Genomic DNA, 13840 nt, shown 5'->3' on the forward strand with positions numbered 1-13840 from the left:
TATTCTTATTCTTCTAATGTCATTTGTTTCAATAATCCCATACAAATACATATGTACCCTCCTAGCTACCGGACTCTCACTGGTCGGATATTTTTAGCCAGGCGCTACATGTCCTGGGAGGTAAAAGCCGGCGTCTTCCAGGGTTACAAAAGCACCTGGGCAGTTTTAGGACAGGCGCATCTCCCGAGACTCCTAGGATTGGTTATTCTGCTCGCCTTGTTCTTTTGTGCCAGCCTCATTCCATCGCTATATCCAATGATGGTCGAAACCAACACACCATAAATGATGGAGTACGCGGGGGTTCCTTGGAAGCTTCCTGTCTATTAAATCTCATCTCGAGTCGATTTTTCAATGTGATCTTTTAACCCCCCAGAACCCCTCCTTTCAGCGAAAAACGGACGTGAGGCTGAAATCATGACTGAACGAAAAAGATTTCTCGATTCAAAGGATTTCAAAGAGGGTAAGGTGCCCTCAAAACGTATACTACACAGAAATTGTCTTTGGCGCTAATTATACCCAAAAAAAGGCCTTCTAGCACTCGATAATGAAATGGGTCGCGACGACTGGCTCATTGCATTCGCACCCATCCGACTGATCAGTGCAGGTGGTTTCCTTGCGGTGTCGTACCTCAAGAATCGCGAGAGCACAGGTGATGTCGACTATCTGATTGATCCGGAGTTTGCCGAGGACAAGGAGATACAAAATGCTTTCCATGAGGCTGTGATTTCCGTGGCAGATAAACTACACTTTACCAATGACTGGATCAATGAAGCCATGGCTATCTTCGTGACGAAGAAGACTCGACAGACCTTGTTTGAACTAGCCGAGAAACAGAACATTACGCTGTTTAAAGGAGAGAACCTCGAGATCCTGGCCGCTCCGATCGAATGGGCGCTGGAGCGTAAATTGAGACGGATCTATGCTGCGCAGCGGGAGAGAAAGGCGGATCTAGACCTGGCCGACGCAGTTGCACTTCTGAAACAATTGAGAACCCGAAATGATGGCCCGCTGGATTTGGAGACCATCCGGTCAATGAATGTGAACGGGTACGACGTGATTCCCGATCATCGGACAATGCATCAAGTGGCTGACGCCTATCGTCGCGAATACAACGCGGATATCTTCAAGTAGGTTGTCACGGTTTCGAGGGCTAGCTGGCTCAATTGGACTTGGCCAACGAAGTTGATGGTTGATATGACAATTGTCCAAGTGCATCGCTCTTAGATCGTATAGAGCCAACCCGTGTTGGTGATGATATTGCGCCGAGCAAAATTACGGCCCTTCCCATTCTTTTCCAGCACCAGGTTCCCCTTGGTATCCAGTGACTCTGGTGGCACTGAGCGTCTCAATAGATCTTTATCCATAGGCGCCACATTTTTCGTCCAGTCTGGCAGTTCTTCCGGGTTGAAAGGAGGCCACGGGTCTCCATCCTCCTCACGATAGACGTGCTCCCGATTTCTCCGCAGACCGAGGCTCAATCTCCAGTTAACTGCCTCGTGTAGTTCTTCCGTGATAGAAGCAACCATCGCATAACGAAGCGGATCAGGATCTCTCGGGTCTGGTATATCTCCGAGCTTCCAGTTTTGCTGGAAAAAGAAATACTCCGTTTCATAGCCCATCAGCTCATAACGATCCGCGAGGTGGAGCTCGTAGAGGCGGTAAATAGACCGCAGTGGCGTGTCCCGCATTCGCCAGATCGGAACGCAGCGAAGATTATGTATAGCGCCAAAATGGGACCGGATTATCCCGGTCCCATTTTTCTCATCTTCAATCAATTCGCGGAGAGAAAATCGTTCTGGGATCTGGAAGTACCAGGACGGATAGGGAATGAACAAGCGAAGGAGCGTCAGTATGGGATACTTGTGTTGGTGTTTGAGTCGAATGAGACTACCACGTAGCCGGAGAGGTGAGCTCCAGTAGCGAAGCCATCTGCGAAAACGGACCCAGAGAGACAACTTCGGTCGAGGGCGACGGGGAGGCATTGTCAGCAAGGTCGGTGTTGGAGATTTGGAGATTTGGAGAGTTGGATAACAAGGGAGGGGCGGTGATGCCTTGGATGTCTTGGATGCCTTGGATGCCTCAGGCCTACATTTTACAACCACGCCTGCAATATGACCACTGCATAACACCTCCTACTGAACTGGTATTCGGCTCATTTGGCTGAAGCGTTGGAATAATACAGACTTCTCCACGGTTCCTAGCAAGATACACTACGAGAGATGTTCTCTTAACCCCCCATACAAGGAATCTTCCTCCTCCCCCCATCCCCCCGGGCCTCCGCCCGCCAATTACATATAACAAAATGGAAAATCGCCTTGGACTTGAGGCTTAGTGTTAGTAGACCATTTTACGTCTCCATTGACTCCCTGCTTCTCCATTGACCTTCCCTTTGTTGTGTTTCAGTCAACCAGACAACCTAAGCAGGTCTAAGTAGCAGAAATGAACAATCTTCAAAGTTTTCCTATCGATATTCTGCTTGCAATTGCAGGTAAGTCAAATACAAGTCTCTTTCAGACAACGCATTGTGTAGGGCTCGTAGACAGCCTTGGAAAGGGTTGAGAATGCCGGGCCGTAGATCTCGGATCTCGGGTGATCTGCGGGTAACCGTAGACTCCAGTATCCACTTATCCCGAGACATTTGGTATCAGTTCAAGATTAAGAAAAGGTAAAGCAGAGGTATCTCATTAAAGTTCCAGTAATTGGATCATTCATGGATCATAATAGGTTTTTACAGCCTAGTCAAATTTCCCCAGGCACGTGAATAAACCCCATATCAACAGGAAAACGCCTAATTGTACGCCGAGAAGTTTTGTTTCCATCCAAGCCCTAACCCATGCTTGCCAATCTTCTCCATCTGGTATTCCTTGCGCCGTCGACAGAATTACACTTTTCTGCGCCGTTTCGTCGCACTGCCTCCATCATTTACACCTTCGCCTGGATTCTCCGTGGCTGCGGGACTGGTGGTTTCGCTATCCGTTAGCTGTTCGATGACACGCCCAGATTCATCGTAGCCGACACCGTCGAAACCATAGCTGTAGGCGGAATCTCCTTGCCCATTATGGGGGGTCTCAAAGAGATCAGGCTCGGCAGGGATATGATCAAAATCGAACAGGTCGTTGGTGTCTCCGTCATCGCCTTGGGTGGCCCCCACAGGATCGTGGGTATTTTGACCTGTCCCCAGGTGGCTCATTGGATTCTCGGCCTGTTTCTTGATATCGGACCCTGCATCTCCAATGTCGGTGAAGTAGTCGTTGTTGAAGATTTGATCGAGATCAAGCGGCGGGGGAGGTACATTGCCCTCACTGTCAATACCGGGGATGGTACCATTCGGGCTCAGCGGCTGGAGAAGACTAGTCAAGTTCTGGACGGAACGATCCTGTTCGGCTTGCATCTTGACTAGGTTGTCGATTTCTTGTCGTGTGCTGGCTAGCCTACCCGAGTAGTTGTGCGGCATAGGTGGTGGATTCGGCGAGATGAGCGCATTGTTGGGCGATACGCCAGCGTTGGGTTCTGATGAATTTGTTTCGTTGGCCATGAGTCGAAGCATATCGGCGCGTTGATTTGCAGTGAGGGGAACATTACCACCATGGTTTTCGAGGGAGGAGAGCACATTGGGGAATTCGGAGAAGTTTGTCGAAAGCCCATTGCGTGCATTGGAGTTTTGGATTACAGACATAATGTCCCGCTGAGGGGAATTCTCGTCTGTCGGCTGTCCCGGAGAAACATTTGGAGCACTTGGGCGAGGACTGTGGTCAAAAACCTCCTCCACATGGCCGTGCTGGTTGGCGCTGGGTTGCCGAGCATGACCACGAGACCGCGTGTCATAGGAGCCACTGGCTGATGGTGAAATTGTGGAGGATCGAGTATTGTACGCATCCGCTGCGGGCGGGGCCTTCAAAAGTAATGGCGGCTTCTTCATTGTTCTCTGGGCACTTGGGCTAGTCATTGATCCTAGAGCATTGGTAAGGTAGTCATCATCAACATCCACAATGTTTCCTTGGTCCTGAGAAATGGCTCCCGCAAAAGAATTTGCGAGGTTTTGTGGGCCGCCCTCTCCCTGCAAACTGCGGTTGTATACAGTTGCAAGGAATGTGAGAATAGCATTGATGGAGTTCTCATGGCGAGTATGTTGCTCTTGGAAGTTGGCTGCCTGGGCATAGAGCTGCTCATGTTCTTTCCGCAGCCTGGTGATTGTAGTTGAAATGATCGACTGTTGTTGACGAATCGCCTGAAGTTCGCGATATACCCCAGAAAGTTGATCACTGGGTACCGAGGTATCCGTGACTAATGACAATTGCTGTGGTCGGGGGGCACGGTTATCGCGAGGAGCCGGTGCACCCTCTTCGACATACTCCTCCATGTCGTTATCATCAATATCCTCCGTCTTCACGCGTGTGCCGCCCTTGCTAGGTTTGCTCGCATGTCCGCCACCTCCGGCGTTCTTTGGCTTCTGAATGAGCCATAGCAAATCTGGGTGACCTCGTTTGAAATAAGGGTTCGCGTATTCGCTGGGACTCTTGTTTTTCCGTTCGCTGGCGCGCATTGAATTATCGGAAAGTCCGACCTTCTTATGAAAGCCGTACATGTTCAGTTGTCGAACGAATGAGGCGTAGTTATTGTGTTTGAAGAGCTCGGGGATCAGTGTTCTCGCAAACTCATCTTCGTCTAGGACGACGAAAGAATTGCCATCGTCAGACCATCGAATCAATTCCGTATTCTTAGATTCGTCCAGGAAGCTGTGGTTCTCGGTTAGTCCTATAATTTATCACAAAATGATAGATTTATCATACCTGCTCAATTTCTGTACAAATGGCGGGATTTGCTTTCGTTTTGCCTGTGAATCTCTCTTCGCAGTCAAGGCTCGCCGGTAGAGCTCCTCTAGAGACTCCCCCCATGCGCCGCTCTCTCCATTTCCAGTGTTTCCTCCGTTTTCCACATATGAAGCAGGAGGTTGCTCGTAGCCACGGTTTCGGCTGACCACCTGGTTCGCTTGTCGGCGGGCGAGCTGGTTAGATGCTGTCGCAGCCGGTGCAGACACATCTTGGGGTGGCGCAAAGCCTACGGGGTTGTAGGAGGGGTCGGAGAAGGCGGCGGTATTGATGGCATTGACGGGGGGGTTCTGGCCCCATTGTAAGAATTGATCGTTCGAAAGTTGAGAGCCGGGGTTCGCAGTGGTCGGAAAGTTGGGAACGGGGTTCATCTGAGGATGGACAGGCGGTACTGTTCCCGGTGCAGGTCTCTTGCGGGTCATTCCTTGCGAGCTCATTGTGAATAAGCTGGCGTATAGGCGTCGAGTTGAATCTTATCGCGGTGGGGTTTGATATAGAATTGTATCCCGATTTTCTTTGGTCTCTGGATAGGAGACTGAGTTGACCGCAGGAATTTTGCCTAGGAGACAAAGGAACCAGATGCGAACTCAGTATGCAGGAAGTTGTTCATCCAAGTCGCTTTCTAATTTTGAGTCGAAGGCTTTGACCACTGAACCAAGAGAGAGAAAAAAAAAATGGGGATGACGCTGATCAGGGCGTGAAATCTAGTGTATCAACACCGAAGCAGACAAAAGATCACCGAAATCGACAACAGGCGGCAGATCAAGGACTAGCAGTTGATCAATACTAGGCAGATGACGCTCAATGGGGCGCGTGAATTGTCCAACATCCAGATTAAGGCGGGAGGCTGCAGCAGAAAGCGCCCACTGGGCGGTGAATGAGTTTGAGTTGATATGCCAAGTATTATATCTCGAGGGCACCAACGTCGGAAGACCTGGAGATAAAATCAAACGAATGTATTATTCTGTCAATAAGATGAATATGAACCCCCATAATACTCAGCGGCGAGACCCAGTTGCCCCGGTTCCGTGGAGGCGTTGACTGAGTCAGCAGTGGTGACGAGTATGAGTACCTCATATTGCCATGTGATCACGCATGCTTATCAGGTATCAATACCTACACCTGGGCATCCCGTCCACGAGTGATCTTATGTAGAATTCTCAAGTTTATTTTATTTTTTCTTTCTTTTTTGCAGTAATCACTACTATTAAGCAGTACGCGACTGTCCCTCGTAGAAGCATTAACACAGCTCGCTCAACATGTTATGTGTAGCTAGATTCTAGATTCCCCTATCAAACCCCGGAAGTCTGTCAGAATCTGTTGCCATAACTCAGGTTGCTTCAGCGTGAAATTCTCGACCTGTTTAGGAGCAGACAAATCTTCCTTCATGCGGGACTCGTCCTTGGTCCCATTCAGCACCGCCACATCCTTCAAGCCCATAACTAAAGTATAAAAAGCAGCAGCCGGAGTTATGTTAACATGGTGGGCAAGTTGCTGCACTGGCTCGGAGCGCACGAGGTCTGGATTCGCTGTCAAAGTCCAGAAGCTTTGGTATATGATCTGATTTTCGCGGCAGAACGCGCGCAGGGGGACATCAAAAAGGGTGTCCTCGTAGAATCTGTTCTGGACCACTGATGGCTTCACAGTTGTTTGGGACGACGTACACAATTCTCGGAGTATAGGCAATGTACAATTGGAGATACCTAAATTCCGAATGTGGCGGGGCACATAAGTTTCAAGGGCGTGCCAGGCCTCTAGGGTCTGGGCCAAAGTTGACAGTGGTGAATGAATGATCACTGTGTCAATGTAGGACTCATCCACGGAGTCGGGGTCAATATTTGAGCGCAGATTGTGCAATGATGATTTGATAGATGCATGGACCTGATCCGTCACCGTCGCTGAAGGATCATAGGGCATGTTGGCCAGATCCTGTGCCGAGACAGGACTATATTTGGTTTGCACCTAGTTATAGTTAGCTAGAAGACCCCAAAATACATATAAATTAAAAATAGCAACTGCCCACTCACGTATAAGTCTGCTCGACCGACGATCCCATCGGCAATTGCTCTGCGGATGCCATCACCAACGAGATGCTCTTGGTAATGGCGGGGCTGGGCCGCTGTGTCCACAGCTCGAAAACCAGCTTTGATTGCATTATAAACCAGATCAGCACTGCGTTCTTTCTTCCAGGCTGTGCCGTAGACGAAAACTGGGATGGTGGTGGAGACAGGGCCCTGAGTTGGACGCAGGCAGTACTTTTCCCACATCTTGCCAACAGTTCGAGTCATCCGTTCTTTTTAGAGATGAACGGGATAAAAGGTACGTAATTGACTAGCTTTGATTAAGTGTAGGGAGCAGAGCAGAAGTACGGTCAAGTTGGGAATGTTCCAAATGATGTTATGATTGCGGGGTCCACTTCAACGCTTTCTTACTAAGTAGAAGCCCTCCCCGGGGCCAGGTCTAGGCGATGGAAGTAACTAATGGAAGTAATACTTTATCGAGTATCACATACTGATGAGACTAGAATAAGTCCACTAGTTTTACTCAAAATTGGGCAAAAATATCGATAGTCGCGTTAGTCTGGACTAGCGGTCTACTAAGTCACTTTAGGCGATTTCAAGGGTATACCTAATATTAAAATCAATGAACAACGTATTCGGTAAGCGAGCTGGCCACCCCAACCAAAACGCGTCCATCAATTAGCACTTAGTTAAATCGACCCCCCACCATGCCACCAATTCGCTCTCAATCCTCTAGCAATTTAGTAGAGCAAGAGGGTAGAATATTATTAGCTATATAGGCTTTTAAAAATAAAGAAATATCTTCACTTCGTGAAGTGGCGCGCCGTTTTAACGTTCTAAGATCCACCCTTTCTACCCGTCTTAATAGTATACAAAATCGCGCGATTTCTCGCGCTAATTTATGTAAATTGACTGGAATTGAGGACGTCCTCTCCTGTCCTTCCAATTCTTCCAATTCTTAAAACGATGTAATTACGAGCGCGCGGAATATAAAGATCCTAAAATTATTAGGGAGTAGTTCAATTTAGAATCTACCCCGACGATATTTATAACTTTAATAAGACTGGCTTTATAATAGGATTAACTAACTATAACTATAAGTTAAAGGTTATTATACGAAGCGAATACTACAGTTAGCGATTATTTTTATAACCTAGAAATTGTGAATAGGTAATGTGATCCCACAACAATGTGTGGGACACCTATATATATATACCACTGCAGTTAAACTGAGTTCCATAACTCAGTTTGGCTATGCCTTTTGGCTTAATGGGAAAATACTCGGAGCAGTGGCCGCTGTGATCTCAGTAATAGTAGTTAAATATATAAATACTTCTAGATAGGTACTTCTACTATATATAATTTTTAAGGTAAAGTCTTTATTAAATTATAGTTTAATAGCCTTCCGGAGGATTAGCGCTTCGAAGTTAGGCCTAATAGTTAGACTTCGGATAAAATAGGCTTTCGATAGCTTAAGAAGCTTTTTATTCCTAGTACTTCGCGTATAAAGAGGATATACCGGCGTTTAATACTTAATAGTTACGGAAGTTATTTAATATTATTACGCCGGTGGAAGTAGGTGATACACCCCCCCCCCCCCCCCCAGGGCGTAGGGCTGTATCGCCGGGTTTAAATCTATCTGTACGGGGCCTATAACGTAGTAGTGGGTGTAGGAATACAGGATATAAAATCAATAGATGTCTAGAAAGATGATGTATTTTACTAGATTTAATTTAATAGAGTTTTGGTTGAGATAAATGCATTTAAATTAATATGTTATGTTGGGGTGGCCAGCTCGCTTACCGAATACGTTATCGAAAGTTGTGGAGAGATTAACGAGCAATACCCCAAAAATTTCAAGAATCCTGAAGCCTGGAGATTAACCCACATAACATTTAGGCTCGGCTGTACGGAGTATACCCCAAAGCTATCTATATATAGCAGAATGATGAGCTCGGCTATCGGCAACCCGCATAGCTTCTTTCACTTGATATAGATTCAAACATTATTTTTTATATTCGAGAGTTGTGTATGGAGTAGGGACCAATAAAGAAAGTCGATTAACCTATCCTCAAGGCTGCAGAATTTCCTGACTGATATGCACCGATTGGCCCCACAGCGTGGCTTAGACCATGGACTTGTATAGGATCTCCATTGAATAGGACCCTTGCTTGGCAAATGAAGAGGGGTATGGAGTAACTGAAGGATGTATGTCCATATGTCCAAAGGTAGCCCGTACACAGTTCAGGGATACAGCATAGCCACAGTGCCTGCATATTGATAGAAAAATATGTAGAATACAAAAGCCAAATGCACGATATTATTAGCACTCTCATGTTGGGACTGCCATTCAGACTCTTGGCATAGTCTTGGCTGGTGGCATAAACCAGGCAGCTGCTTTTGCACAATCAACATTGGCGGTTCTACGCTGATCGGTGCATCCAAATTGTATTCTTTCAAGTTGATCTTGCTGTTGACAAGGGTGGACACACTTGGGGGCTCAGTTCACTTTCTACTTCAGAACCCACTATACGCGGGGAGTGCCGACAAAGAAGATCATATCCTACATGTAGAGCCAAAAAAAAAAAGAAAAAAGGCAAATACCGGGTTGCTTGGAATGGGCTTAGCGAACAGAGTTATACCAACTTCAACATAAATATGTCCTGAATCCCCGCCATTAGTTTGGGTTAGAAATAGAAAAACAACCAAACCCATCTACACTCTACTATCATCAACATCAATAATCATGCGTATCCAGCAGCTCCTCCCTCTTTGTGGCCTCCTACTTGGCAGCGTTGCTATCGCATCCAAATTGGACCACGACGACGTCCCCAATCGCTGCTGGCCTGCCTGTAGCTCCGTCGTCGGAGTCGCCAAGAGTTGTGATGCCCAGCACGAACGGGATTCGGCTGAGATCCAATGCATTTGCGATTGGGACGCCGCCAAAACTCAGATTCCGCTCTGCTCCGCCTGCATCACCCAGTATCAAACTGACAGGCGCAACCACAACATCAGCCATAACGACGATGACGACGATGACGATGATGACAATGATGATGATGACGACGACGACGATAACGGTATGTATAATGTGAATACTTCACTAAGATACAAATGAATCTAATGCATTGAACAGAGGCCCTTGACCTTGTTCACTCTTGCTCCCTCACCACGACTACCTACAACGCTGCCGCCACTACTGTGACTGGCACATCTACCACCACTGCTGGTTCAAACACAGCAACCACCACAGACACTTCTAGTGCTACTACCTCAAATGGAGCCGCCGGGACAGACTCTTCTAGCACAGGCGGAACCAACAGCCAGGATTCGACTACGTCTGTCTCCTCGGACTCTGCGTCCTCTTCCACACCTACTCCTGGTGCTGCAGCTGGTATTTCTGCCCCCGGTGCTGCATCAATGGCAGGTGTCATGGGACTGATGGCTTTGGCTTGGCTGTGAGAAGTCCGCCAAAGCCGAGCAAGTGAAGAGATATACGATGGTTTGATGAATATGTCCAATGTCTTTCTTTATATTTGCAGATGATATCGATGAGTTATGTCTAGTTCGAGATAGTCTATAGTATATGCAATTGACGATTTCGGATTTTTGGAAAAGACACGAGCGAGAGAAGGTATATAGTTATGGTCGAGTTCATTTGGCGAAGATATGTCGGTGACTGGCTGACCTCGGGAGTAGGCAGAAAGTGGAGAATATACAGCAACAGAGAAGCAATCACATTGAACATTAAGGCAAGTCCAGGTATGGATACATCCCAGAAGCTTTATATAAGTTAGATAAATACAATCATGTCTCATTCACAGGCGTTTCCTTCACGGGCGTCCCCTTCGCAGGTGTCGCATGCACAGGTGGTTCATCTACGGGCGTTTCATCGTCCCAATCGTCCCAATTGCCCCAGAAGTCATCATCAAAGAAATCATCAGCTGGTTCCACGTAATCCATAGCATATACATCCTTGTAACACTGTGCCTTTGCAGGACAACTATTCACGCTCGAGGGTTAGCAACAATTTCCCTAGACATCTTTTTGTGTTATAACTTACAACACGGGATCCTGCCCGAAAATAATGTGCCATATGTATTCAAAGACACGACCGCTCGTTTCGTCATCCAATTCGGTTGTCATGAGCCAATCATGATACGACTCATAGGCGCTCCGTGGGCGTTGGAGGACCTGCTCCCTGGTTACAGCAAACTGAGCACAGCAAGGCGTCGCAACCATCTCAGGCACATCCGTGTTATTAAAGATACGGATCCAAGCACCCGCAAAGGCAAGCTCGGTAGTGCGACCAGCCATTTGCCGGAATGGCTGGACCTCGTCGGGACATCCAGGATTCCAGTCGCAGCGTAGATTGAGATATCCAACTTGTCGCAGGTAGTCGAGTTGTAGTCTTTGGACGGTCAACACATTGTCCTGCTCCCAGAATTCGACGTGGCCGCTATATTGATGAGCGTGGAGGAAGACCATGTACTCGGGCAATTTGTCGTAGTTGTCGAGAATGTATTGCAGGTAGATATTGCTTTCTTTGCCTTTATTTTGTTCGACTTGCAAAGATGCTTCGGGGTCATCGACAAGGTAGACTGCGTGTTGCCATCTAGAATTCGAGTTCTGGGTTAGCATTTGCGCCGTTTGTGGTCGATTAGTGATTTTGGTCTATGGAGACATACTCTGGTAGCTCATCCTCAAGCCAATTGGTATTTTCGTACGACATCTTCCCCAGAATAATGACGCGATCCGATTTCGGAGTGACCTTTGGGCGAGAAGGAGCAGTAGACGAAGGTGCCGCCGCATCATTATGCTCTGCTGGAGCAATTATTTGGGCATTGTCGAGTACGCTTTCTAAATCATAGAAGTTGGGCGCCCCTCTAGATCCGAAGAATAATTCTCCCGCCCATTCAGCGCCGGGGACATCAACGGGGATGCGCTTCGGTTCCGGGTTGGCTATCACTAGACGAGACGTTGGTCGGGCCGTAGGAATCCATTTCCTTCGGGTTTGGGTCTGTGAAGCGGGCGTCGCAGTATGCGAGACCAGCTCGATATATGAATCGCCATCTAAGACATAGACGTCGGAAGTGATTCCATCAGTTTGCCATTGCAAGATGGAATCAAGGTGAAATTTGACCAAAAACAGGGTTATAATTAACCCAATGGCTATCACCGCTCGTAATGGGGTTCGCATTGTCCAGCATGCGAGTTGAAGACCCAAAATCGAAATCAAATAAATCGAAATCTAATCGAGATCCCAAGAAGCGAAAAGCCCGCACTTTTAAACGTACGTTAGTCTCCACTTCAACGTCTTGGCCTTCAGCCCGTCAGCTTGGCCGCGTGGTTGCTGCACAAAATATACGTACCTTGTCTAGACAGTATATCCTATCTGCTTTTTTCCCTATTTCTTTCTTTTAAAAAGAAAAACATGTTCAGACTTGATTTATTACTAGTTTCCGAGCACTTTTTTATTCGCCTCAAGTGAAATAATCATCACTGTCCACGGAGGCAAGTCGCAATCCTGGCGAGTGCAACCTCTTTCCATGTGGGTCTGACACTCGTCACTCATTCGTGACGAATAATCCGATCTTGTCATGAAACTGTCGATCTCTTGATTTTTAGAATGATTTCACAGTGTATGGAATATCCATACCTAGCATCTTGTATGTTGTGTTATAATATAACTAAAATATATAGGTAGAAAAATTGTATATATATGTTGTATATTTAAGGACTGCATAAGCTGCATGCAATTAACCGAGTAGTTTAAAATGTAACCTTGGAGCGTTTCAAATGGGTCAAACGGGCCAGGTATTAAACATTATGTCGATTTACATTAATCCCATATCTATAACCATGTAGATATGTAGGTGACTAACTATGTTGTATATATAATGTACGTCAGACTTCGAGATCCAACCCTGCAAGGTTGGTTCATCGCCTGATTTCTCAGGCCTCAAGACATGGACACTGCCCAGGCTTGTCCATTTGGGCCTTTCTGGTTTCTTGAAACTGACGGCCTGTCATTTCAAGTATATCTCTTAGTATCTCTGATTATCTCTTATTAACCTTGCAACTGTGACTCCGGCTTATGTCAGATCATTTATGGCTGATCCAGAATGGCTCACATGGACACAAGTTCGACTCAGTTTGAAGATCAAATATGGGTCTATTGGTAGAAATATGTCTCATTTTCCAGGGGGGGGGGGGGGGCGGGAGCCTCGTTTGATCAGCCGTGAGATGCCAATATTGCTTTTTCCTGGCGCAGCGGTCTCTGTGCGGGTAGATCCTACCTAGGTAGCATCTCGGAGACTTCCTTTTTCCTTTTTTGGGTGATATTCTAGAGTATACAACATACACAGTCGGTTGCAATTCAATATCTGTGAATTCTTGGGTTTTCGCATTTTGACAGTGATCAAGTCGGATGCCCAAGTGTGTGGCCTTGTCCCTTCCAGTTGTGTACAAAGTAGATATGAAGGTTACTTGTTCCCTTCACCTCAGGGGCTAATAGCCTCTTTGGGGTGTCCCCAAGGACGGCTACTCGTTAGGATTACTGGGACAATCTTTCCGTCCATCCATGGATGAATACTCCGTAGAGCTAGTCAGGGAGTCCCTAGCTGCCCAAGTCACAAATTTCTCCTGAAACGTGGATGTGCTTGCGACCCGACCCGACGCTCTGTAGATCAATCCACTACCATAAATTCTTCCCCTGGTTTGGGGTTGATCGCAAACTCTCATCTTAGTATAGAGTACTCCGTAGGTTGCGTAGGTTAAGTAGAGAGCAAGATCAAAAGTGCACCTGAGCAATGTCATGTGCACTATATAATTCGTCTTTCTAGCGACACCTCCTATCAGAGACTACGGGGCCTATTACGGGAACGACACCCGAAGCGAATTAGGCTAAGTCAGAGAAGCGGGAAAAAAAGTTCCGTCTTTTCTAGCGTCAATCTGAATCCAGATACTCCGGAATACGGAGGAGTCAAT

General features: G+C 47.0%; 6 protein-coding genes across 6 annotated transcripts; 2 read left to right on the forward strand and 4 right to left on the reverse strand.

Annotated features, from left to right (window-relative positions):
- Window positions 1-414: 414 nt before the first annotated feature.
- N7455_003662 (uncharacterized protein) lies at window positions 415-1131 on the forward strand (the record flags this gene model as incomplete). Its single annotated transcript, XM_040962190.2, has 2 exons — window positions 415-460; window positions 527-1131. 2 exons carry the CDS (start codon window positions 415-417, stop codon window positions 1129-1131), a joined length of 651 nt encoding a protein of 216 aa, XP_040807366.2.
- An 89-nt stretch (window positions 1132-1220) lies between these two features.
- N7455_003663 (uncharacterized protein) lies at window positions 1221-1982 on the reverse strand (the record flags this gene model as incomplete). Its single annotated transcript, XM_040962188.2, has 1 exon — window positions 1221-1982. The coding sequence occupies one exon, from the start codon at window positions 1980-1982 to the stop codon at window positions 1221-1223; it is 762 nt and encodes a 253-aa protein (XP_040807361.2).
- An 899-nt stretch (window positions 1983-2881) lies between these two features.
- Window positions 2882-5266, reverse strand: N7455_003664 (heat shock factor family protein; the record flags this gene model as incomplete). Its single annotated transcript, XM_040962187.2, has 2 exons — window positions 2882-4736; window positions 4791-5266. The coding sequence occupies 2 exons, from the start codon at window positions 5264-5266 to the stop codon at window positions 2882-2884; spliced, it is 2331 nt and encodes a 776-aa protein (XP_040807370.2).
- Window positions 5267-6101: 835 nt separating this feature from the next.
- N7455_003665 (putative aldo-keto reductase (AKR)) lies at window positions 6102-7096 on the reverse strand (the record flags this gene model as incomplete). Its single annotated transcript, XM_040962193.2, has 2 exons — window positions 6102-6791; window positions 6857-7096. 2 exons carry the CDS (start codon window positions 7094-7096, stop codon window positions 6102-6104), a joined length of 930 nt encoding a protein of 309 aa, XP_040807358.2.
- A 2452-nt stretch (window positions 7097-9548) lies between these two features.
- On the forward strand, window positions 9549-10360 carry N7455_003666 (putative GPI anchored protein; the record flags this gene model as incomplete). Its single annotated transcript, XM_040958650.2, has 2 exons — window positions 9549-9930; window positions 9987-10360. Coding segments are annotated over 2 exons (708 nt in total), but the record flags the coding sequence as incomplete, so codon positions are not given.
- Window positions 10361-10657: 297 nt separating this feature from the next.
- Window positions 10658-12050, reverse strand: N7455_003667 (DUF3431 domain-containing protein; the record flags this gene model as incomplete). Its single annotated transcript, XM_040958563.2, has 3 exons — window positions 10658-10853; window positions 10914-11465; window positions 11539-12050. 3 exons carry the CDS (start codon window positions 12048-12050, stop codon window positions 10658-10660), a joined length of 1260 nt encoding a protein of 419 aa, XP_040810907.2.
- Between the last annotated feature and the right edge of the window lie 1790 nt (window positions 12051-13840).

This window comes from Penicillium solitum (genome assembly GCF_028829755.1).
Source record: "Penicillium solitum strain IBT 25940 chromosome Unknown utg000002l_segment0_segment0, whole genome shotgun sequence".
In the NCBI taxonomy this organism is placed as follows: Eukaryota; Fungi; Ascomycota; class Eurotiomycetes; order Eurotiales; family Aspergillaceae; genus Penicillium; species Penicillium solitum.